This window comes from Podarcis raffonei, chromosome 8, assembly GCF_027172205.1.
Source record: "Podarcis raffonei isolate rPodRaf1 chromosome 8, rPodRaf1.pri, whole genome shotgun sequence".
In the NCBI taxonomy this organism is placed as follows: domain Eukaryota; kingdom Metazoa; phylum Chordata; class Lepidosauria; order Squamata; family Lacertidae; genus Podarcis; species Podarcis raffonei.
Window position 1 is genome coordinate 75,651,662 of NC_070609.1, and position 24,467 is coordinate 75,676,128.

Below are 24,467 nucleotides of genomic sequence, written 5' to 3' on the forward strand. Positions count from 1 at the left end.
ACCACAGTCTAGAAGCTTGGCTGGCCATGGCTCAGCGGTAAAACATCTTCTTTGTATGCAAAAAGTCCTTGCATACAAGTCTCCAGGTACAGCAAGGAGAAGCACTTCCCTGAGACCCTGGGGAGCTGCTGCCAGTCAGTGTAGACAGTACTGATCTGGATGCACCAATGGTCTGGTTCAGTGTGAGGCAGAGTCCTATGTTCCCATGTCTCAAGGGAAGGGCCACAATACCGTGGTAGGCAGCACACCTGCTTTGCTTGCAGAAGGTCCCCAGTTCAATCTCGGGTATCTCCAGGGAGAGACTCCCTGTCTGAAAACTCTGGATTGCTGCTGCCTGTCAGCACATACTGTATGAAGCTAAATGGTCTGACTCAAGACTCCATTTTTTCCTTCTGAGCTCATTGTTAGGTGCCAGAGGGCGATTGCCACAGCAACAGAGAGTCCTATTGGCCCCTTTCCATCAGGGAGAACTTACTGGATGGAAGGCTATAGCTCCCGCCAGCAGGGGGTGCCAATTTCCCAAAGAGGGGGACGAGGCCTTGGATGCAGAACTAGGGAGGTTGCAAAACATGGCACCACGTCATCCCAACCCTCAATAATTACTCCCACCCCCTAATATCTTGAAACTGCAGGGGAAAGTCACTTTTCTACCCCTTAAGATTAAAATGTCCAACCTCGTAGGAAAAACAACAGTAGCAGAAAAAGGGAAAGGGAGGGGAGGGGATTTTTTTTTTTTTAATGACCCGTCTCTCAGCCACATCCTGAACAAGAACATATCAAGCCTAATAAAGAACAAACGCACACCCAAGAACCAAATATTTCAAAACAATGCAGACTGAACACTTCCTGGTGCTTTTATCTCCTGGTATGATGAACCAATATATAATAATAAAAATAATAAATAAAAAGACCATAAAGGAACACACATCAACACACGCACTTTCATTCTTTTCCACCAAAATAACAGGTGCAAAGTGGAGGCCAGTCAATCATCAACCATTTTATTACAATCTTATGCCTTATGAAATAAATGCTGCAGTAATTATCTCAAACATGTCGGATCAACAAGCACAGGATGGTTTGGTGTATGGATAACTGCAGTTACTAGTTTTTAACTCTCTGTGTGTGTCTGGAAGGGGGGCGGGTTCATAATAAAACAGAGACGACACTTAATGCAGTTTAGTTACTCCACAACATGCTTTAACTTCCCATTCCTGCTCACAAGAGAGGTTAAAGAGCGGTAAGAATGTGAAACTCGCCCCATGCCCACGACTCTATGATAGGCCACAAAGTGTGAAGTAGCAGGGTGAGCGGCAGCGAGCAAAACAGGAGGGGGGGGGTCATTTATGCACAAATTCAGTCTCAGGCAGAGGATGGTTTGGAAAACTGGGCCCTGAGAAATTCCTGTTTGCTGACCTATCGCAGAAAGCAATCCCCAAACACCTAGTGAGTTTCCCAAAACTCTCCAAACACAAGCATGTCCAAAGAACGACACCAAAATAGCACGTTGGAGTGATACTAGGCTATGATTTCTCAGGCCTAAATTATTTCCTTCAAAGTCAACCCCTTGATGGAGTCAGCTGCCAGGCCATGGATTCCACACTCCGACCCGCCAATCACCATAAAGTCCCGTCTCCCCCGAATAGGCCGTGGGAACCTCAAACGGCCACAAACCTCTGCCGTGGCCTGTGCAACCCTGCCCTGGTGTGACCATTATGTGTCCCAGAAACAAAAGTGGGGAGGGGGAGCAGCAGAACGCACGGGACACCCCCTATAAATCTCCCGCGGAAAGGGCGAAAACAATCCAGCCAAGGTGCAAGGAGGAGAAGAAGAGGGGGGAAAGCTCATTAAATGTAATAAGCAGTCTCCTCATCCGTCACCAGCTTGTCCCAAATAAATTAAAATTCCTTTTCATTTACACAGCACGCTGGGAACCTGACAGGCAACCTTTTACGGACAGGATGAGGTGCAAGGGGGCGGGGAGCTTAGAAAAAGAGGGGAAGAATAATTAAAGGGAGAGAGGGAGAAAAATAATATTTGAGGAGGAAAAGAGAGAAGAAATGCACCATCATAATAAAATCTACATAAACTTCCTCCTTTTTTTCTGTACTCCCCCACAACCACAGCTTCTAATACCCCGGGCCTCACACAACGCCATGCTCTCATTAACAACAACACAAACAGATCCCAGATCTGATATCCGCTAAGGGAGAGGAGAGAGACCTTCCGAGGGGCAAAAATCCTTCTTTTTAGCCTCCTTGAGAAAACTATAAACCTGGTGTGGAGCGGGGAGGGGGGGGAAGAGAAGAGGAGGAAGGAAACAACTTCCGTAAAGAACCGAAAGAAAAGTGAAACAGTATTTGTACCTTTGCACCTGACAGCAAAGCCCCCCCACACCACCGAAAAAATAAAAACAAGTGCTATCCATCCCCCTTGCCATCTCTCTGCAACATTCTGGCAGATCTTTTAAAAACCTTTTGAAAGTTGACATATGTAAGCGCTTGTCGCCTCCGAGTGACAAGCCGCTCATCACTCTTGTCAAACAACCCTCCATCCCCCAGCACACCCCAACACACACACACAAACGCACCAGACATTTTCAACTTGGGCTTCCCCACTAGAAACACAACTGAAAAGTTTTCTTAAAAAGAAGTGAAGAGCTAAGTGGTTTGTATCTTTTTCCTTTCTTTTTTAAAGCAGAAACTACCCAACTCACACACCCAGCAACCTTGAAGCCGAGAGTGAAACATGAAACCGATCAGCTGCGCTCGCTAGTTTTATTAAACTAAAAGAGAAACTATTTATAGACAAGCCGAGCGTGGTCGGTCCGTCCACGGCGGACGGACACGCTCACAGTTAAAAAGAAGGGGGGAAAGGAGAGAGAGACATAAGGAGGAATAAGAAGACAATGAGAAATGAAGAGGAGAAAAGGTCAAAGGTTGCCTCCCCGCCCCCCGCCGGCACACACTTTCCCCTTTTTTGGTACAAAGTAGGAGAGACGGGGAAATAAAAAGGAATGAACAGACTAGGGGGAAAAGCACAATTGTGCCTTACTTACCATAGTCGGAGAGACGAAAGCCGAATTCACTTAAATAATCAACTTTCATAATACTTAATTAATACCTAATTGCAACTGATTGCTCCCCGAATAACAAGTTGGTTCAAAATACTGATGTCATTGCTGCTGACGGTCCTCCCTGGGAATCCACTTGGGCACCAGCTCAGTTCAGTGGCGGAGAGTAGGAAGGGGGAGCGGTCTGGTGTCAGAAGTGATGGTGATTGGCAGGAGAGCCCTGGCCCCGTGGCCACGCCCCCCACCCACCCCCTCCGCTCACACGACCTCCCCTCCTACTGGCTGGAGGGCAGGTGAAAGAGAGCAGGGGAGGGAGACGGCTCAGTCCCTGCCTGGTTGCCTTTGAGGAAGGAGGATGCTCTCTGGGAGAGAGAGGGAAGCCAGCTAGCTCAGAGACAGCCAGCCAGCCAGCCAGCCAGCCAGCCAGCTGTGCTTCAAGAAGGGAGGGGGGTAACGAAAGGGAAAGGAACACTCTCAACACTCTCAGCACACACACACACACACACTTCCCAAGCCTATTAGGGTTGCTTCCCAGGGGCTGCCTATATTGCTCTGGGTGCTTTACTCTTGTCCAGGAAAATAGAAAAGAAAGGAGCAAGGAGGTGGTGGATTCAGTATATTAAAACTGGACTTTTTTTGGGGGGGAGAGGGGGTGGTGGTGGTGGCAGGAAGCAGGAAGCCTGCTCAAGTTATCCCAAGCATCTTGAATTTAGAACTTGTTCCCACTTATATCATGACCCATTTGCTCCCCCCCCATCCTGTGCCTGCTGCACACCGGACTCTCTGGCTGCGCCTTTCTGAAGGAACATGTTCCTGTGGATTCCTGAGGTTCTGAATTCATGTTCAGAACTTTGCACATTGCATATAGTTTTAAGCCACTTTGAGACCCGGGTGGCAAAAACCGGGATATACATTTATAAAATATAATGATGGCGGCAATGAAGCAAACTTTTCACTTAAGAAACACGTCCTGCCATTTTTTTATTTTTCCAGAGGCTGGGTGCTCTCCCCTTCTAGTAAAAACAAGCCCTGCTACAAGGCCAGATTCTACCCATTCCTCCAGCCTTGCACACAAGCCCACCAGAGTTTCACCAGCTTGCTCACCACCCAGCGCCAATTTGTGACTTCAAAAAAAGAGAGGGAAAAAAGTGTTTATAAAGTTTATCTGGCTGGTGGCCTGTAGGTTGATTCTTACTCACCACAGGCAACCAGCCAAATGGCACATTAAAACACATTCAGTGCTCACTTAGATAGTTTGTGGGAAAATACCTTTTGGATTACACCTTTCAGAGTCACGCTTTCAACCACCTCCCCCCCAAAAAATACCCTCCCACCCCTACCCATATCACCTAATTCAATATCGTCAGGATCTGCACCTTCTAGTTACAGATAACTGTTCCCTGTCGCAACACAAGACTGATTCCCGAATCTTAAGAACCTAAGAAAAGCCCTGCTTGATCAGACTAGGAGACTCTCTAGCCCAATAGTTTGTTCCCTTCACTGGCCAGCCATAGCCTTCAGAGAGCTGCTAAACAGGCCTTGAAGGAAACAGCCTTTCCCTGCTGCTGAGCATGGAGTCTCCATTTAGCTTAATGGCCGCTGAAAGACCTCTCCACAAATAAACTCCCCCCAAAAGCACCATGATGAAATATTTCCAAATATGGACTGGGGGCCAGTTAGTACCATCTACCGCCTCAGTATTGTTTTCCCCACACTGCTGAGGCCCTGGACTATCCTATCCTATTCTTACTATTCTTACTTTTATTTCCTCCAAGGAGGCATACATGCTACTCTCCCTGTTTTATTATCACAACCACCCTGTGAGGTAGGTTAGGCTGAGAGACAGGGGGCTATATTCAGTGCTAGTCCTAGAGTAGACCCACTAAACTTAATGGGCACAGCTAACTTTAGTTCATTAATTTCAATGGGTCTACTCTGCATAGGATTTGGCTGGATACCACATGGCGGCTGGCCCAAAGGCATACCCAGTGAGCGTTGCAGCTGAATGGGGATTTGAACTCTGGTCTCCCAGGTCCTAACCCAACACACACCCTGCTCTGGCCTAAGTGGGGAAAAAAGAGGCCCCACCCAAAGAGGTTGGCTCCAGATGCACGTCCGTGTAAACAAGGGAAGAATTAAGCTCTGGCGCACAGGCACAGCGAGTAAACACGAACTAATGGATCTTGAACATTGCATTTATTAAAGGATCACTCAACAGGAGATTTTTAAAAATTTTTATTCTGTTTCAGAAAGTACTCTCAAGCTTGTGAGGTGTTTTGCAGGAAAAAGGGGATGTTTTCCACCTCTGTTCTTTGTAGGAGGGAGGAGGAAGAGTTTCTGCTTTTCTTGCAGTTATGCAAAAATGTGCCCTTATTTCTCCTCCACCACCCAATACGCAAATGGCAGCTGGTGCTCTTGTACCTCCTAAAGGTATCTCAAGCTACTCTGTTGCCAACAATGGGGAGTCAAGTCCTGGTTGGCCTGACTCTCACAGGAAAATGCTGGGTAAACATGGCCCTGTTCCAGAACTGTTGTGTTCAGAAACTGTCAGAAAGACATGAGAATAGCTCCGCTGGATCAGGCCAGGGGCCTGTCTATTCCAGTATCCTGTACCCAGTAATGGGCAACCAGAATAGCCCACAAAATATCTACTGTTTGATCTGTGTCCAATAATCAAAACGTGCACTTGTTCTGTTCTTAGCTCTCATGGCTAATAACCACTGATGCACCTACTTCCCTCCCCCCTTCCCACACATTCCTCTAAGCTCTTTTGATAACTACTTCTGCTCCTGAGCACCACAACAACATCCTGTGGCCGTGAATTCCATAGGTGAATTACATATTGCCTGAAGAATGTCCTTCCTCCAGCCCATACTGGGTGCACGGCCAATAGGTTTTGCCTGATAACCTGTAGCCTATGCATCAGTGAACAAACCTCTATTGTGTGTCCTCCCGCCTTAAATACCCACTTCTTACTAATCTCCCATGGATTTAAATCAATAGGGTGAAGGGTTGGGCACAAAGTACATCCTTTTTTTAAAAGATATTTATTAAAATTTTCCATTGTAATACATTAAAAAATCAAAAAAGAAAAAACAAAAAAGTTTAAAAACACATAGAATTCACAATCCTTATTTTCAATAACATATTTCCCTGACTTCCCCACACCTCCCCCTCTTCTATTCCAATTCAAATGGTTGGTTCAACAAGTTCTTATCCCTAATTTTTAACCTTTTTATATTTAGTTCATTTTAAAAAACCAATTTTGCCTTATAAACATCAATAGTGATACATCAGTGCTTATTCTTAAAACCTTTTTCTAAAGTCGGCCTAAATTCCCTTCCACGATTTCCTCAATTCTCAGACAGATAACAAAAGTAAAAACAAAACAGATTATAATTATACACCCTTTGGATTCCTAAACTCCACCCCCCCCTTTCCTGGTTTCAATCCCCAACAAACATCCATCAATCAATCTACTATCAGCCTGGAGATCTCACGTCCGAGGCTCTTAATTCTCTCTCAGTTCTTCTCTGCCGGTTTTTTTGATAGTCCTTGGTATTAAGCACCAAATCTCGGAGAAGCACTAGTCCAATAGGGTTCATGTTTCTTCCAGCCAGACCTCCATACTTAAAAGTGGAGCCTGAATCTTGTTTCTCACTCCTTTCAAGTCCAAATGTCCCCAAAGCTCCAACTTCCACCTTAATCAAATTTGTAATCCTTGGGTCTTCCGATCTCCACATAAGGAGATCTCTCCATTCTTCAGTCTCCAATTCAGACCAAATTTTCACCATCTTAAGTTCTTATTTTCCTTTGTAACCATCATGTCAGGCCTTTGGCCCTCCTTTATTTTCTGTAACATTACATCTCCTCCTTCCTTTTCCTCAGGAACAACATATATCTCTTTCTTCACACTCTCAGAACTCTCAAGTTTCTCTTCTTGTCCAGCTGCATGGGCTTCCTAAGTCAATTCCTTATCAAATTCAATGGATTTGTTTACTGTTAAGTCCAGAGTTGCAACATTTATAGCCAAAACATCAATTTGGCCTTGTAACTTTCCCAAGAGAAGAAACACTCTGTCCAATTCAGCCTGAATTTCCCCTCCTTCAGCCATTCTTGTAATGTCCCAAAATCCCCTCTAGAGGGATTTTGGTTACTTAGTATTCCTTCCAGTTCAAATCCGAAAGTCAAATTAGTTTGTATCAGTTCTTCCTTATTTTCAACAAAGTATAGTCAAATTATAACAAATATAGCCAGCAGAAGCAGCAGAAACAAAGTTCTCTTTTTCCGTCTTGACAGCTAATTTGACAGCTGTCAAACTCTTCAATGTCTTTTCAACAGGCTCTCTCGTGGATCACTCCCGGGTCCGGGGGGTGGCGGCACTTCAGCTCCCAAAATTAGCTCTTATCCTCCAGTAAAATTTCTTCTAGTGCCAAATCGTGAAATTAATGTCTTTTACCCAATAATAAAAGAAAGAATTCTCTCGACCTTAGTTAGCAGGTCCTTGCTTTAGATTGTTTACAAGACGGGGAGACAGACTTCCTGTTTACGCCTTCCCCGATCGTGCCTAATTCACAAAAGAAAAATTTCCTTAGAAATCCAATTTCCGTAGTACTCACGGGTTGTTATTTTAAAGTCCAAATCACAAGAAGAAGTCAGCGCTCTCCGGCCATGGCAGCGCGGCTTCACTCCGCAGGAGAAGCAGTCGACTCTCAGCACTGCGCCGCTCACCCCGTCCCCCGTTCCGAAGCCTTTAAAAAGGCTCCTTCGCAGGTCGGGGGGGCGCAAATGGTGCCCACCGAGTCACCAGGTTCACAGGCTTCACCGCCTGTGATTTTTAAGGGTCCCCGCGTCGCCGCAGCGGTAAGACCCTAATCCTGTGGAGCCGATTCCCTCCGGAGCTCGGAGGGAATCCGCCATTAGCCGATGGCGCTAACCCGGAAGTCCCTGGCACAAAGTACATCCTGTGCCTCTTGAACAGGACTTGGTGCAGGTCACCTGGGCAGCAACGCCATGTTTGAGTGAGTGCAGGCTTTGGAACAACACCCTTACTGCTCTGGAGTGAGAGAAGAAAAGAAAAGCCAGGCACCCTGAAAAGACCCATTGAATTTAATGGACCTAATTTAGGCTCCATTTGCAGAGTGGCAGGGGCAACCCAATCAGATGGGCGGGGTACAAATAATAAATCATCATTATTATTACTACTATACACATAAAGCAGTAACACTCATGGCTTCCCTCTGCCAAAGAACTCTGGGACCTGTAGTTTGGGAAGGCGCTGAAAGTTGCTAGGAGATTGCTATTCTCCTCACAGAGCTATAGTTCCCAGAGCTCCTTGGGAAGAAAGATTAAACTGTTAAACCACTCTGTGAACTGCTGTAGCAGCTCTGTGAGGGGGAATAGGGGTCTCCTAAGAACTCTCAGCACCTTTCGCAAACTACAGTTCCCAGGATTCTTTGGGGGAAACCAGCTGTGACTGGTTGAAGTGCTATGGTGCTGCTTTAAATGTAGACTGCAGATGGGCCCGACACAATTCAGGACGGCCACACTCCCACATGTTTCCCAGGCAAGCCAAACCAGTTAGCCATGAGGAGACCGCAGGCATCAGGATGAAAACAGGCCTGAGCAGCCAATGACACCTGATGACTTCAGAGAGCGAGCCAAAGAGTGTCTGGTGTTCAAACAACTCCCTTATCAATAACAACTGCGACTTCATTCATTGGCTAAAAACACTGACAGACGGAAGCAGCTATTGAACAGAAATTACTTGGAAGTGTACTTGCACATTGTGCTTCTTAACTTCCTTTTTAGAAAGGCTGGCGACCCCCGCCTTAGTGGACTAGGATCCACTTACTTTAATCGGGGAGGAAGAGAAATCAAAAGTGGAAACAAGACAACAAACTAAAACACTGATTTGCAATGGCAAATCATTGTTTGTAGTCACGTTTCAAAGGCACCCTTCTCAGTTAACAATACACATACAGTGGTACCTCTGGTTACGTACTTAATTCGTTCCGGAGGTCTGTTCTTAACCTGAAACTGTTCTTAACCTGAAGCACCACTTTAGCTAATGGGTCCTCCCACTGCTGCCGCGCCGCTGGAGCATGATTTCTGTTCTCATCCTGAAGCAAAGTTCTTAACCCGAGGTACAATTTCTGGGTTAGCGGAGTCTGTAACTTGAAGCGAATGTATCCTGAAGCGTATGTAACCCGAGGTACCACTGTACAGGCAACTCCCTATTTGCGCGGGGGTTGTGTTCTGGGTGCATCAGCAGTAGTGCGTACTTTTAGGATAACTTAGAGACTGGATGGCCATTTGCCATGGGTGCTTTAGTTGAGGTTCCTGCATTGCAGGGGGTTGGACTAGATGACCCCCAGGATCCTATCCAACTCTACTATTCTATGATTCGAAACAGCATCGCCCAAGGGAGTTTGGCTCAAGGTCTGCAGAAGAACACGAAATCCGTAGGGTGAAAAGCCCACCAAGCAGTGTAAGAAACCCCAAAAGAGTCTGCTAGGGGCTGAGTGTGCTCAGCTGCTACAAAATGCTGATTGATGGTGGGAATGAGACGGAGTATTCTAGAAAAGGGCAGGGCTGCCTGGCAGGCACTCCTGAACCCCACATATTGCAACATTTTGTTGTAGGCCATACTTGTGCTTTATTAACACTCATCATGTAAGCAGCAGTCACACATGTGAAAAATCGTTCATAATCAGGGCTCTGCATGCCAAAACTGTGCCCCGCAAGCAGATAATTTGTCAGTGGGCGTGGAACTCAGCCTTCTGAGAATCTCCACTTTCTTTATTAAATGTTTCTAGTCAGGAAGTTGCAAATACGATGGTGTATGTGGGTTTAGGAGCAGGGTTTTAATCTCACCTGTGCCGCCCCAATGTTGTTGGACTACAACTTCCATCATCTCTGAGCACTGGCCATGCAGGCTGGGGCTGATGGGAGCTGGAGTCCAGCAACATCTGGAAGGTCACAGGACACCCAGCTCCTGTTTTAACCAACCTTTAAAAAAACAGAGCAGGCACTCATGCAGAGACATAGCAAAGAGCTTCCTTTCTGGGTGGCGCTCTCAGATCCTCAGAGCCTTTTTTCATGAATGGTGATCCTGGGGCCTCCAAAGGCTGGTAGAACTACAACTCCCAGCATCCCTATCTGTTGGCCATGATACCCAGGGCTGATGGGACCTGGAAGCCAGCAATGTCCCTGCCCTGTCCCTGCTTTCCTTACGAACAGGAGAAACAAAAACATTGTGGAAACACCTGGCAAATCGGCATAATCTATACAAGGGGCAGAACAGAAGTCTTTCCTCCTGGAAAAATGTAAGCGCTAGATTCATATGCGGAACTGGCTGTGTTCCCCTAAATCCGCCTCTGGAATTGAAACTTGGTATCTCCCAAGCACAAACCCTAAACTATGCTCCAGTAGGAGCATGGGAAAGTGTTGTACACTGAGTCAGATCACTAGTCCACCTTGCTCAGTGTTGCCTACACAGAGCGGCAGCAGCTCTCTCAAGATTTCAGACAGGGTGTCTCTCCCAGCTTTACCTTGAGATGGTCTAAGCACGGATATACATATTGTCCCCCTTTCCCTGTCCCTGTTCCACCACCACCCTGACCTAGGACCAACCTAACTCGCAACAGAAAGTGCACTTTTTAAAACAGGGTTACTCAGTCTCTCCCCCTTTTCCCAGTTTTTCCCAGCCTCTTCCTCCTCTTAGAAAAAGACCTCTGAATGAAAAGGCCTTGAAAGTGGTGGCCCTCCACCTGGAGACCGACATGCCGATAAATCTGGCTGCCTCTCTCCCCTGTGGCAGGCTGAGTAGAAATCTCTCTCTCTCTCTCTCTCTCTCTCTCTCTCTCTCTCTCTCTCTCTCTCTCTCTCTCCCCCCACACACACACAAGCTATTTGGAAAGTAAACACTTGTCCCCTGGTTTTAAGCCCAGCCCTTGCTGATCCATCCAGCCAAGTACAGGATGTTTAAAGAGAAAAAGAAAAAACCCCAACCTGCACAAAATACCTATTTAATCAGGTAAATAATCTGTCCATTTGTTTTAAAGAGAGAGGCTTAGGTCTATTTACCCAACACGCCTAGGAACTCTCCCCTCACATTCTTTCCTTCTTTTATAAAATAGCAACTTTTTTTAAAAAAAAACAACAACGCAGAGAAAGGAAGACCTGCAGAGGAAAAGTACATTAGATGTGCAGGTGAGTCCGTGCATGTGCACACACAGAGAGTCCTGGGCTTCCTTCCTGCCCCCCACCTCCCGCCACCAGATAAAAGGAAAAGAGGTCCAGATTTATGCAGGGGAGTTATGGCGGCATGTTTAATTAACGTTTCTGGATTGTGACAAGGCTGCGTAAGACCCTATAAAAATTCAGGGCGAGCCGCACAGCTCTGCCCCGGGCTTCCTTTGGCGCGGAGTGTGCGCCGTGCAGCTCGCACGTGGAACACACGTCGGAGGGAGAGAAATTCCCTCACGTGGACAAAGTTCAACCTCTTCTCAACCACGCAAGCGTCTCCGCCGCTCGCTGCAAATCCCCTGTGCTGCCTCCCCTCCGATGTCTGCTGTGCCTGACTTGCTACAACCTGTACAAACCAGCCACTGGGCTGCTTCCCACTCCTGTACAGCCCCTGGCACGCGGGCATATTCATCCCGATCCGCTTCCTGGCTCCTGGACCCATTTGCCGAATGGCCATGGTTCAGCCTCAGAGGGGGTGGTTTGTTTCAGAAGTGTAGGACCCTGTCGGGCACTCTGGCTGTCTCTGGGACCAATGGTCAGAGGTGAATATTTAGGGGGCCACAGGTGCCTCGTCCTTGACCTGCAGGAATAGTTACCCCCAAGTGTGTGCCTCAGTGGGCTTCCTTTCCCCATCTACACCCCTTCAAGTAGATGTACTTTGCTGGTGGGGGAGAGAGAAATGGGTAGCAAAACCATTCCCCCCCCTCCATAGGGTGTTGACTGCTTTTAATTATTCAAGGCCTGCCAAGTGTTCAGAAACTCAGATGAAAGGTGATCAGGGCGGACGAGGGATGATTATTAATGATTAATAATTATTATTGTTATGGAGGCACAATGATTCCAGAGGTGCTGCAGCAAAAGCGGCGAGGGCAGTCGCATCGGCGGCATTCCCAAAAGTTAGGGGTTCAAGCCATGCCTGTAGCCATACCAAACGTCCACCCCAGATCCCAACCCTTCTGTACATCGTTATTTATTTAAATTAAAGAATGCTGCCAAGTTCCTGGGATTCCAGGCAAGGTGCAAAGCAAACAAAAGAAGCCGGTCGTTAAACGAAAACTCGACGTTACCAATAAAAAGAAAAACAGCAAGGATGTAAATCCTCTTGACATCCAGATTATCCATCAAAAGGGCCTCTCATGAGGAAGGATCTGTACCGTCTTGAAAAAGATTTGGAGGACTTTGCACAGGCAGGTCTCATTGGACTCGAGAGAATGATGGTCCGGTGCTAAGAAGGATGAGAAGACTTGGCAGCAGGTTCAAAGGGCTTTAGCGGATTTGGGAATAGCAGATCACCTTCAGAGCATTCAGGACAGCCATCCTGGTGCCTGGAAGCTTATACAATGCTCCTAAACCAGGGGTAGCTAACCTGCGTCCCCACAGATGTTGTTAGACTACAACTCCCATTATCTCCTGAATGCTGATGGCTGATGGGAGTTGGTGTCTAACAAAATAATCAGGGTTCAGGAATGGGCAGCAGGCTTGGCACATTGTAGGACAGATAAGGCCCTGGGTTGTCCACCTTGCAGCCTCCAGGGCCAGTGTAATGTCTGGAGGGAAGACACAGCACACGGCAACCATGAGCTGAAAGATGGAACAAGGCTTCAGAACAATTTTTCAATCCATGCCTCCCCTCCACCACAATGTGTAGAGATACACAGAGGGAACACACAGAACTTTCCTTCTTTTTAACTTACGAAGCAGCTGTCATGTTTCAGGGTCTGATCCTTACGATACAGTGGACGCTTGGGTTGCGAATGTGATCTGTGCGGGATGCACGTTTGCAACCTGCAGCATTCGCAACCCGCGTCTGCGCGGGTTGCAATTCAGTGCTTCTGCACATGCAGAAAGCCCGATTTAGCACTTCTGCGCATGGGCGACTGCTGAAACCCAGAAGTAACCCATTTCGGTACTTCCGGGTTTCGGCAGTCCGCAACCCGAAGACATGCAACCTGAAGTGGCTGTAACCCAAGGTATGACTGTATTGTCACACATTTCCTTGCCACTTACTCAGAGCTGCCTTCCCACTCTCTATGGGTTTTCCCTCCTTGCCCCAGATGACGTCTCTAAATAAGTTTGATTCCACAAATCTGGCTCCTGGGAGCACTGCGCTCTCTTTCTGGCTCCTTCCCTAGATCGGGAAGTCTATTAGGCAAATCGAGTTGTCCTATTTTAAGTCAATTCCTTGTTTTGTTTGATTCATATTTCGTCAAGAGAGGCGCCTGGAGGCCTGGGCGTCGGGCACAGCAGGCAATCGGTGCTCTCTTTCCTGCCGATTCCACCTCTTTTCCCTCCTTGATATGGTTTCAGTTGCTTCACTGCCAGCATGACATGGCAGACAGATGTTGCTAAAGCCCGACACTTTGAGTATCAGTGTACAGGGCAGGGTCCCCTAAAGCAAGCAGGCCGGCAGGATTGCAGGATCCTAGCTCACTGCGCCTACTAGTCATCTGCTACAGTCATTTAACAACCTTCTTTTTCCTCCAGTTTCCAGCCCCTGTGATCCGAGATGGAGGGCAGCCTGCCTCTCCTTACCTGGCCCCCGTGCCCTCTGCACCTCCATCTCCCCAGCTTGTCTTATGTACACATCTGATTTGAGCAGCAAAGCCTTTGGCAGAACCAGAGCTGGAAGTTCGGGTTCCTTGTCTGGCAGGGAGCGCTAGGCCACTTATAATGAGAGTTGGGCCATTGGTCAACCTTAACAAACTGCAGTTCCCAGGATTCTTTAGGGGAAGCCAGGTGCTTTAAATGCATGGTATGGATGCAACCTAAAGCACATGAGAGTTTTCTCCACTGTTTACCTCCCTTCTGATGCACAGTCTGGATTATCTTCTCTTCCCAGTTTTGAGGAGCCATGCATAGCACCCTGGTATCCCTCCAGGATGTGAGGCCTAAGGACACAGCTGCCCCTTAGGACATATGGCCAGAAGTTGACAAACTTCAGGCTCACTCATCTGCTGCTACATTTTGCAACTTTTCAGGGATCATCCACTCCCTCCCTCTCTGCGCAGGCTTTCTTCCCAGTCCTTCCACCTGGGATCTATGATACTTTAGGGACAGCCTCAATAAATCTGAGATGCTTGGGAGAGCCGCTTCCCAGCATGAAAAAGCCTGGCTTAGGGTAGGGTGGGATGTTAGCTATTTGCTAAATGGGTGACAAAGGAAGGAACAAAAAACAAACAAACAAACAAAAAGGCATTGGCGAGGCTGGATTACTAAAGGAGATCTTCTTTACTGCCCAGTTACTCTTGCAACGAAAAGCAAGTAATGCATGTCTCCAGGCAAAGGAGCATGTGGAATTAAACTTTTTTTGAGCTTCTGGAAAGATTCTGCCTCAGGTCTAGCCACGCCAGGATAGAAACTGCTGCCTGAAAACTGTTAACGTGTGCACAAGTTAAAGCAGGTTACGCAAGAAAAGGGATCAAGCTTGCGTTTTTGTTGTAAGCTGAAAAATGAACGAACTTTTTTTCTAAAGGATTAAGGTGCGCCAGTGGCATAGCGTGGGTTACCGGTGCCCAGGGCAGGGCAAGTGCTGTGCCCCCTCTGGTGGAATGGGCGGCTGGGGTGAAGGCATGCAGTGAGGGCATGTGGGGAGCCAGCACGGAGAGTGAACGGAGTCCAGGAGGTGCTTTCCCACCTTCTTCTTCTTCCTTCCTCGGGGAGCGGTGCGGGTGACAGTGGCAAAGCACAGGGGTTGGGGGCACATTGGCAGGTACCCGTGCTGGGAGAGCAGAGGGAAAGAGAGGAGAATGGCTGGCTTGGAGTGGAGGCAGGCAGGTGGACAGCAAGCGAGCAGCTGGGCTAGCTGCTTGTACTCCAGTAGCGGCTTCTGGCATGTACATGGAGCGCCCGCCCCCCTGCTCTCCTTCCCTCCCCGCAGGCCCAGCGCTTTGTGCAGTGTTCAAGGATAGCCAGACCAACCTCGCCTCTCGGCCAGCCCAGGGTCGGGGTCTCCATGGGTCCCTTTAGCAGCCATGAGGCGGAGGAGGCACTGCCTGAACCCCAAAGGTCTAGCCTGGGCCTGGCTTGCCTCCCCATAGCTCTGGAAGGTAGCAGGAGCTCAGCCACACAGCATCAATGAGGGGGACTGCTGTGGGGGTGCCTGGTTGCGCCCTTCAGAATTATGCAACCGGGGCAATCACTGCTACGCCACTGGGGTGTGCACTTGAGAGCAAACTGTGCTAAATGTCCTCCTGCTGTTTCCAACAACCAGTTCTGACCATTTCTGACTCTGGTCCCACCCATTACTGGCATATGGCCCTTGGAAGCTTGCCCAGGAAGAAATGTGGCCCTCTGATGGAAAAAAGGTCCCCCCGTCACTTCTGATGTTAAGCACGAGTTCTCAGATTAAAAGCACATGTGGATAACTAGCAAAATAAATGGAAATGACAGAAGTAGGGTGGTGCCAGGGTGATACCAAGGATCTTGGGGTGATGAGGGGGGAGGCAGAAGTGGAGGACTGGGGGGAGGAGAGTGTGAGGCAGACGTAGCGATTGCATTATCGAAGGAGGCTGGCTTGGCATCACCATGCAATCGCCTTGGTAATCCTGTTAGCCAGCAATCTCCATTCCGAAAGAGCTTCATTTCTTTGTGAATATTTGTAAACTAGATATCTAATGGAAAATTATAGGAAAATTATAGTGAAATTCATGACGAAGAAATCCGATTAGCCCTAATTCAATTATGCCATCTTAGCCCACACTGCACATTTCCCATTTTTTCCCCATAAATACCAATGCCAGGGGTCTGGGTAATCAAATAAAATTGAAAATCATCTTCCCATTAAATTCAATTAGCTGCAATTTCTAAAGCCTATCAGAGATTTTAATTACTAAATTATAAAATTCTCCAATGCTAAATTGAAACAAAAAAAATGACACATCCTTGAGTTTCAAAAAATAAAAAGAAAGGGGAAATAACAAGAAAAACCTTTTTTTTAAAAAAACATCCTCCCAGTCTTTTTGGTCCACAGCATATGTTAAACGAAAGAGCTTTGTTTTCTGCCAAAGGCTAAAAGCAAGGGAGAGGATGGCACATTTTGTGCTGAAAAACTAGGAGTGTCTGAAATGGACCATCCTCCCTCAAAATGATGCTTGAACAAAATCAATCCATTAAGACCTTGCAGGTTAGACATCAGGGTTTTGGCTCTTTGTTTACCTGCTGTGCAGCTGACTCAGAGGCCACTGGTCAGAGGAGGGTGGGAAATTCAGGTCCTTTTGAGTACAAACGTGTCACAGACTAATATCCTCTTTCTCTTGGGAATCACAGAACACTAAAGAGCCAATCCAGTACCACTGTCAGCTTATATAGCCTCAAGATTTGCTGGTGCTCCCTCAGTCCAGGCAAACTCGATCTTGAGTTGAGTTGATCTAACTCATCTGTTTGCTGGGTCTTTCCTGGGCAACCTTTGGGGGAGGCCCAGAGGCAAAAGTGGGCAGGTCAACAAGTGTATATAGATTTAAAAACCTTTGTGCAGTAGGCTGCCTTCAACGCACACTCTCGCCACCCCCACCCCCATCCACCATTCAGACAAGCAAAAGACATGGTCAAGATTCAAGGGCGTATCAAAAAACATTCAAGGTAAAGCCAAGCCAGTGAGGGGTTTCTGGTGTGGGGAGATTTCCAAGGGCCAGACAGAGAGGTCTAGAGGGCCACAGTTGCCTGCCCTCCCCCCAGCTTGAAGTTTCACTGCTCTACCACTACCACCCTCTTCCACCTCCACTGCTTGAAGCACCTTCCTGCTTCATCAGTTATCTCAGGCGGGACCTTGCCATCACTCAGACTTGTGTGCCTGATCCCACAACTAAAGGGAAGAACAGAAATATCTCATTCCTTCCCCCGCCACACTCCCCAGTTTGACTTTCCACACTGTAGATAAAGAATAATGGAGCCGTAGTGTTGGAGAGGGCATCGCTAGTCAACTCGTCCAGCTCCCTCTAGGAACCCAGAGATCTAGAGCAGCCCCAAACCTCCTGCTTTAAGACCCCCAGCAAGGGAGCGCCCACCCCACCACCACTCTAGGAAACTGGTTCCATTAGGCTTCCCCTGATGTCAACCAAAACCTGCCCTCTTGTAGTTTAAGACCTGCAAATCCATTTGTCTTGAGAAGGGTTTCCCAAACTTGGGTCTCCAGCTTTTTTGGACTACAATTCCCATCATCCATAGCTAGCAGGACCAGCGGTCAGGGATGATGGAACTGTAGTCCAAAACCAGCTGCAGACCCAAGTTTGGGAAACCCTGGTCTAGAGTCAGATCCCCCTCCCTGCTCCAACATGGTGCCCTCCATCTGCAGAGCATCACACTGGTTAGCCCTGTTCCAGAAAAACAATGGTAACCTGAAGGCTTCCAGATGTTTTTGAACTCCAGCACACATCTGCCTTAGCCAGCATGACCAACAGTCAAGGATGTTGGAAATTGAAGTTTGTGGGGTTGGGGCGCCAGTTCCCTACCCCTGACCTAGAGCAGCCTCCCCGTGGTGCTTTACAGATATCATCCTTGGCCATACTGGCTGTGGCTGATGGGAGAAGGAGCTCAAGGACATCTGGAGGGCACCAAGTTGGGAAAGGCTGGTATAAAAGCAATGAACTACTCTATCCCTTTTCTCAAGGAAAAGCAAAGGATAGGGAAACACTTTAGCTCCACTGCAGAATTATCTACTCCTAGGCATATATGGGATGCATACACGTATGGGATATTGGAATCCCCAATGTCCCCAATTGGAGTAGTTAATGTTGCTTGCTTTTCCCTAGTCCTGGTACCACCCAGCAAGGCTCAGACAGTTCCACTTTCTCGACTGGGATGGCTTCGCAAAGACAAAGCTGGAACTCTAGGGGCTCCTTCTGATGTCAGGGATTCCCGATCCTTGCCTGCAATCTGGGAATCCTTCCTGGCCTCTTGAAACCAACAAACTCTGTCAGTTTCGAGGCAGTCACTAGGCAGATCCGGCTTGCTTTGTGCCACTCTGGCAGAGCTGATACCAAGCTCCATTTGCCAGGCGCCCTGGAGTTGCCAGTCTGGGGAGTCGCCCGCAAACAAAACAAAAAAAGTTAATTATCTCAGCTTTTTTCCCCTTTCTTTAATAAATAAGAGAAACTGGCTGAGCCGGATTCTTCGCAGGGCCCTTTCTCCCCCTTTATCATCCATCAGTTTCTGTGACACATTATTCAAAAGGATATATAAAAAAAGTTTTGCAATGTTCAGGATTGTTACTAAATCCTTTTTTCTCGTTCCTGCTTTCCTCCTCCCTGCTTGCCTTGCTTCTTACAGTGCCAGGCAAGTGGGTGGGGGGGAATAATAGTAAATAAATGAGTAAGAAAAAGCCCAAAGCCAGGAAGGGGGAGGCTCAGGGGTTGGTCAGCTGCTGCTCCTGCCTCTTCTGTGGGTCGCACAGGAGAGTTGGCACTGGGCCCACCTGCACACCTTGCTTGCCGTCTCGCCCTGGAATGTTAACACGGGCACTGCGGAATTCCCAGATCCTTGCCACCAATTAATCAGAGTCCCTTTTGGGAGCCGGTGTGGTGTCATGATTAAAGTGTCAGGCTTGGGCTGGTGAAGCTGAAATCCTTCCTTCAACTGTAAGGCTCGCTGGGTGCTCTTGCTACCTCTCGGCCTAACCAGCATCGCAGGCTTGTTGTGAGGGTATAGGAGGAGACAGGGAGTGGAGAGAGCCACATACGTTGCTTGCAATTCCTCGGGGGAAATATTGGGGTAAAAGCCTAAGGAATAAACTGAAACAATTTTTTTGCTCCAGCCAGACTTTGAGGGTTCTGCTGGCAAAGTCATCAGGTCCATGCAACTTAGGCAAGAAGCAAGGAGCACAGATTTTGCCCAGGCAGGAGCCATGGAGCTCCAAGCAAGCATTGGTCAGCTTGTCTGTGCATCCATGTGGCGCAATGGGTCATCCATGTGGCGGCTGGCTGCAACCTGAAGGTTGGTGGTTGGAGTCCATCCAGTGACGGTTGTGGGCAAGATTCCTGCATTGCATGGAGTTGGTTCAGATGACCCTTAAGGTTCCTCCCAACTCTACAATTATATGATTCTATGTACTTTATGGAACATACCTGTGAGTGGAGCGCATTCAGCCCAAACTCTGCAAGACTGACATAGCTGACATCTATGCACAGTTGGCAAAGTGGTGGTGGTGGGGAGGGGGAGGAAAACACGCTGCTCCACAACTGCTGTCTCCCTGTGGTTGCTTGGTGGAAAGCCCTTTTCACAAATGTGTATTATGACTGAATAATAAAATAAGGGGAATTAAAAGGAAGTGGCAGTCCTAAGCTCGCTTAACTTGCAACATTAACTCCATCAAAATCAACAGGACTTCAGAGGAGACGATCCAAGTGGGTTTTGCTCAGAGTAGACCATACTGAAATGGATAGCCTTAAGTTAGCTACATCCTTTCATTTAAACGGGACTGCTCTGAGCAGAAACAACCTATAGAAAAATGTGTCTCAGATGGGAGCATTAATATGAAATATGCCAGAAACCTAACGTCTAACCTAATCTTTCAGAAATCTAACGTTGAGGACAAAGCGTGGCCCCTTTCCCCAAAATATACTTTGTTCCTACTGTAGCCCCCAACCCATTGTTCAAAGGGTTTCATGCACTTTTCAGCCACTCTGGAGAAAAACACACTGGCATTACTGACGCCAATGAAAGGCTGTTTCATGCATTCTTCCTCCCCTCCTACTTGCCCTGATAGAATCCCCTTGCAGGGGAAACTCCCTACACCATCAGGTACAAAGTGTCACCCAATAATTTTATGTGGCCGCCAGCAGCAGTCCTGATCCATGTGTTCATAGCAGAGATAAAAGCCTCTTGTGGCTGTGTATCATATATACAAAGGTGAAGCATGGGCTTTCTCCTCTCTTTTTAAAATCTGTTTCTCCTTCCCTGCAAGGAGATTGCATCTGCGTAGGAGTAATACCTGCAAACAGTTTTGCTTTGTTTATTTCCACAGTTTGCTTTCTTGGAAATTTCCTGGCAAAAAGGAAGGGCAGCACAGGCGAAAAGGCCAGGCCTAGAGACTAAAGATGGGAGAATTTGTTAATTTCAGTTTTCTCTCACTTTCTCCTTTTTCTGATCGTATTTGCTTCAGTTCTCCACATCAACTTATGAGCCTGGTTTTCACTAATATAGCACATTTGTCTAAATTATTTTCACTGAAACGTGAATTTCTAGACACCGTAGTATGTGCATTTTTGTGCATATTATTTGGACAGAAAACCACATTGCAAAATTTGGAAAGTGCAAATTTGGCTGTGTTTTGGTTGGCGGCCGTATTGTCTCAGAAAGCACAAACCTTTAAATGCAAACTGAACCAAACAACGCCCCCTCCATCCCCACTGGAGATGTTTTCAAGCTGTTCTCCAGAAGCCTGAGAACTAGCAACTTGCTTCTTCTTCCTTCCTTCCTTTTTTTAAAAAAATGAGGTTGATCAGATTTCTGAATTTTGCTCCAGGCGATATAAAAATGTGCCACCCTGCTTACAGAGCCGCTAGCAGACCCCTCTTGTCCTGATGCCCTGCCCTTGGCTATCCAGGTTTCCTCGGAAGCTTCTGCGCTGTTATTTCCTGCTCCACGCTGCCTGTCTAGAGAACTCTCATATTTTCAGTGCTCACCAGACCATGAATTCACCTTCATACCAGTTACAGGGTTATTTAGCTTTTCCTGACGCCAATAACCACCTCGTTTCAACTGCTGCTTCTGCCAGTCAAACAGTTTGCTCTTTTTTCGAAAACACACACACAATGCACACATAACACAAATGTGCATCATACCCGCAGAACTGTAGCAGGAGCGCCCCCAGGAAAACTCACTCCATTCTGGGATTGGGTGGGGAGATGATGTTTAGCACCAGACGCTGCCCCAACTCACCGCCGCCGCCACCAAACCTGAACCCAGCAAGGTAACCCCCATTGAAGTTCACGCAACAGCTGTGTGGGAGAGGGTGGAAAAAAGGAATCACAGAATTGTAGAGTTGGGAGGGCCCTCCAAGGGTCATCCAGTCCAACCCCCTGCAATACAGGAATCTCAGCTTTTGTGTGTGTGTGTGTTTTCCTAGATTGTAGGACCTGATATCTACAGGAACATATGATGAACAAGGGAAGAGGCAGGGCAGAAAAGGAGGAAAGGGAAGAAGCATGGAAGAGGAAATACATTCATAAGAAAGGAGAAGAGGAAGAACAGGGAATCCAGGGGATAAATGGGTTCCTCCCCATGCCATATTCCTCTCCGGCTTATAGGCACCAGTGTATTATGATCCAGACAAAAAAATAAATGGTAGCTCCACTTTGGAGACCAATACTCCATAGTCAACCATGTGCTCTAAGGGCAGGGTCAGGTTCATGGGGGGAGCAAGGTGAGATTTGGCTGTTGTCTACTTGATTCACTGTAGGCCCATGAAATGGGAGATCTGGATATAAGCCTGAGGTCTTTCTGCTGAATGTCCACTGGGTGGTCTTTGTGGTGGGAACCTTCTCTCAGTCTCCGTTCTACCATCCTGTAAAATGGGAATATTTAAAGACCCTCTCTTCACACACTGATCCAGGGTTTAATAAACTGTGGTGAATTACACCACGGCATAGCATTATGGGTGACCCTTGCCTTATGCCTGAGCTATGGTTTGTTTACTGCCAACAAACCATGATCTGAAGCCAGGTTTTTGTTGTTGCCTTATGAACCTTGGCTTGATTTATATGAGCAGCCTTGCTTGGCCAACCCACCGTAGCCACTTGCCAAGCTCCAAAGGCAGAAGCAGCTGGAAAATGAAACCAAACTTTGGAGAATCAAGGCATGGTTTTGTTGAATCAGCTGAGTGACAGACAAATCATGGTTTGGCTAACCATGGCTTAGTGTTAAATGCTAACCAGGAGTCACTGTGAAGTGAGAGCAAGGATGATGGTGGTGAAGAACCCGAGACTGAAGAATGCTAGCTCAAAAGTCCCAGTGATTTTGCTCTCCTGCCACACCGCACTCTTTTATTCATGGTGTGTCAGTAAGCCGTGTTACGTCTGCCTAGAGTGCCTTTTGGCAGGTGAATGTATGTTATTGGAACAAATGAAAATGAATAACCACTGACTTCTCCTTCTAAAGAGTTAGGCTGCTCAGCTTTTTCTTGTCCCCAACCAGCACTCAAAATCCCCCAAGCTCCAGGCGCATTTTGCGACTGGTGTGGGTCCAATTGAAACCATGTGGAGGTCTCTGGATGCCAGGTCAGCGACTGATATCCATTTGGTTGGTACCTCCAGCCTTCTTAAGCAGGTCAGCAGAAGAGCTCCCCCCCCCATTTATATCCCTTCAAGGAGTACATGGTTCAAACCTCCCCCCCCCAGTTAAGCCCTACAACAACCCTGTGAGGTAGGTTAAGAGGCCGTGACTGGCTAAAGTTCACCCAGTGAGCTTCTTGGCTGAGTGGGGATTTGAACCCTGATCTCCCAAGTCCTAGTTCGACACTCAACCACTACTCCACACTGGCTTCCTAGAGTACTTCTGCAATGGGGCAGCTCTATAAATTAAGCTGGTAAGTAAATATGGGGAAAGCAAAATGCCACTTAGAGAAGGATCTGAAATATTTCCTGTGAATCTTGCATTTGTTTTAGTCTGGATTCTTTTACTTGATGTTTTAATGTGTTGTAAACCACTCAGAGATTTTTTTCTTTACAATATAAAGCGGCGTGTAAGTGAAATGAATCACCATCACCACCTCACTGCAAAAAGGCACCTAGACAGTCCCTTGTGGCGACTGTAACCTAGGCTTAAGGTGCAATTTGGCAATTAGCTTATAGATCTGAGTTTCCAACACTTTCAGTTCGTGGGGACAATGGAAAGGGTCTTATAAACTGGCATAGACTATAAAATCTGGAAGCAGAAGTTGCTATGGATCAATCTTTTATACAGCACCTGGTACTTAGCTGGCAAATAAATACTGAAATATTAAATTAAAATTGTTCGGGAAAGGTTTTCTTTTTTCTTTTAAAGAACATGTTGGATATTGCTTTCTTTTCATTCCCACCCATCCAACTCCTGCCCTGGCAAAGAAAACAAGATGTTTCGGATCGCTAAGCTGAAATTTTGCATGGCTTCCATGAGGAAGATATGAATCAACTCCCAGTTTCAGCAACGCTCCTAATTCCCTCTCTGGTGAGGTTAAGCAAGGAGATGACTTTTTTTGTTTTTCACCTCTGCGGCCCATGTGACGAAACCAAGGTAACTTGAGGAAACAATCAACATTTCCACCCCCCTGCTTCCAACCACCTCTGGTTTTGTTTTTTTTAATAAAGAAAATGTTATTATGATGATTATTCTAAAAAAATAAAAGAGAAAAGAACTAGAGCGAGAGTTTTGAGCAAACAAGAGATCAATGGATCCCCGCCCCCTCAGAAGGAAAAACAAACACCCAGATCACCACAAATTAGACAATGTCTCGCTTCACTTCATCCAAACAGGCTGACAATTTTGGGGGGTTGTTGCCACGGCGACAGAATAACACAGTGTTCCGCCTGTTGCAGAGCAATCAATTAACTTAATGCCGCCCAGCGCCTGTTTACTCTTCCATTCAGAGGTGCTGCCGTCTTCTTTGAATCCCTCTTTTCCATTCTTCCCTCCTTTGCTTCATCTCAGTGAACTCTCATCCTCTCTCTCACACACCAACACACACCGCTTCTTTTGAACGCTCCTTGTCACCCACTTCCAGTAGGCAAGATGGTGTCAAGCTTTGGTACCAATGCATATGCCAAAAATGTATCGTGCAAGTGTTTCTCCGAAGTGAAATACGTAATCTCTGAGGCAGTGTTGTGCAGTGGTTAGAGTACTGGACTACGATATGGGAGACCATGGTTCGAATCCCCACTCTGCCATGGAGCTCTCACTCGGCCAGTCACAACCTCTCAGCCTAACCTATTTTACAGGATTGGTGTGTGGAATAAATGAAAGCGGGGAAGAATCATGTACACTACCATGGAGAAAAAGGTAGGATATAAATGCAATGAATGAATGAATGACACCACAAGCCTCCCGTGCTCCTCAAAATTTTGCCCATCACAGAGTTTTGCCCAGGGTAATGCTTCAAGGTGATTTCATCCACAGACTCCTCTTCCCAGAATGTCCCCTGCTCAGTCGAACATCCCATCCCAGGTTGGGGAAGAGA

The 24,467-nt window shown here is 47.2% G+C and overlaps 1 protein-coding gene across 8 annotated transcripts in view; it reads right to left on the minus strand.

The window, feature by feature from the left end:
• The window catches only part of CASZ1 (castor zinc finger 1), a 306,042-nt gene that overhangs the window by 125,287 nt on the left and 156,288 nt on the right, over nt 1-24,467 (minus strand). For 4 of the 8 annotated variants that reach the window (XM_053400927.1, XM_053400931.1, XM_053400930.1 and 1 more), the window contains exon 1: nt 3,059-3,252. The exons of 3 other annotated variants lie outside the window; for them this stretch is intronic. In XM_053400927.1, coding sequence (XP_053256902.1) covers nt 3,059-3,107 — 49 coding nt within the window. In that variant the 5' untranslated portion in view covers nt 3,108-3,252. Of the gene's footprint in view, nt 1-3,058; nt 3,254-24,467 lie in introns of those variants that run through there. One more of the 8 variants, XM_053400929.1, reaches the window with a different exon arrangement.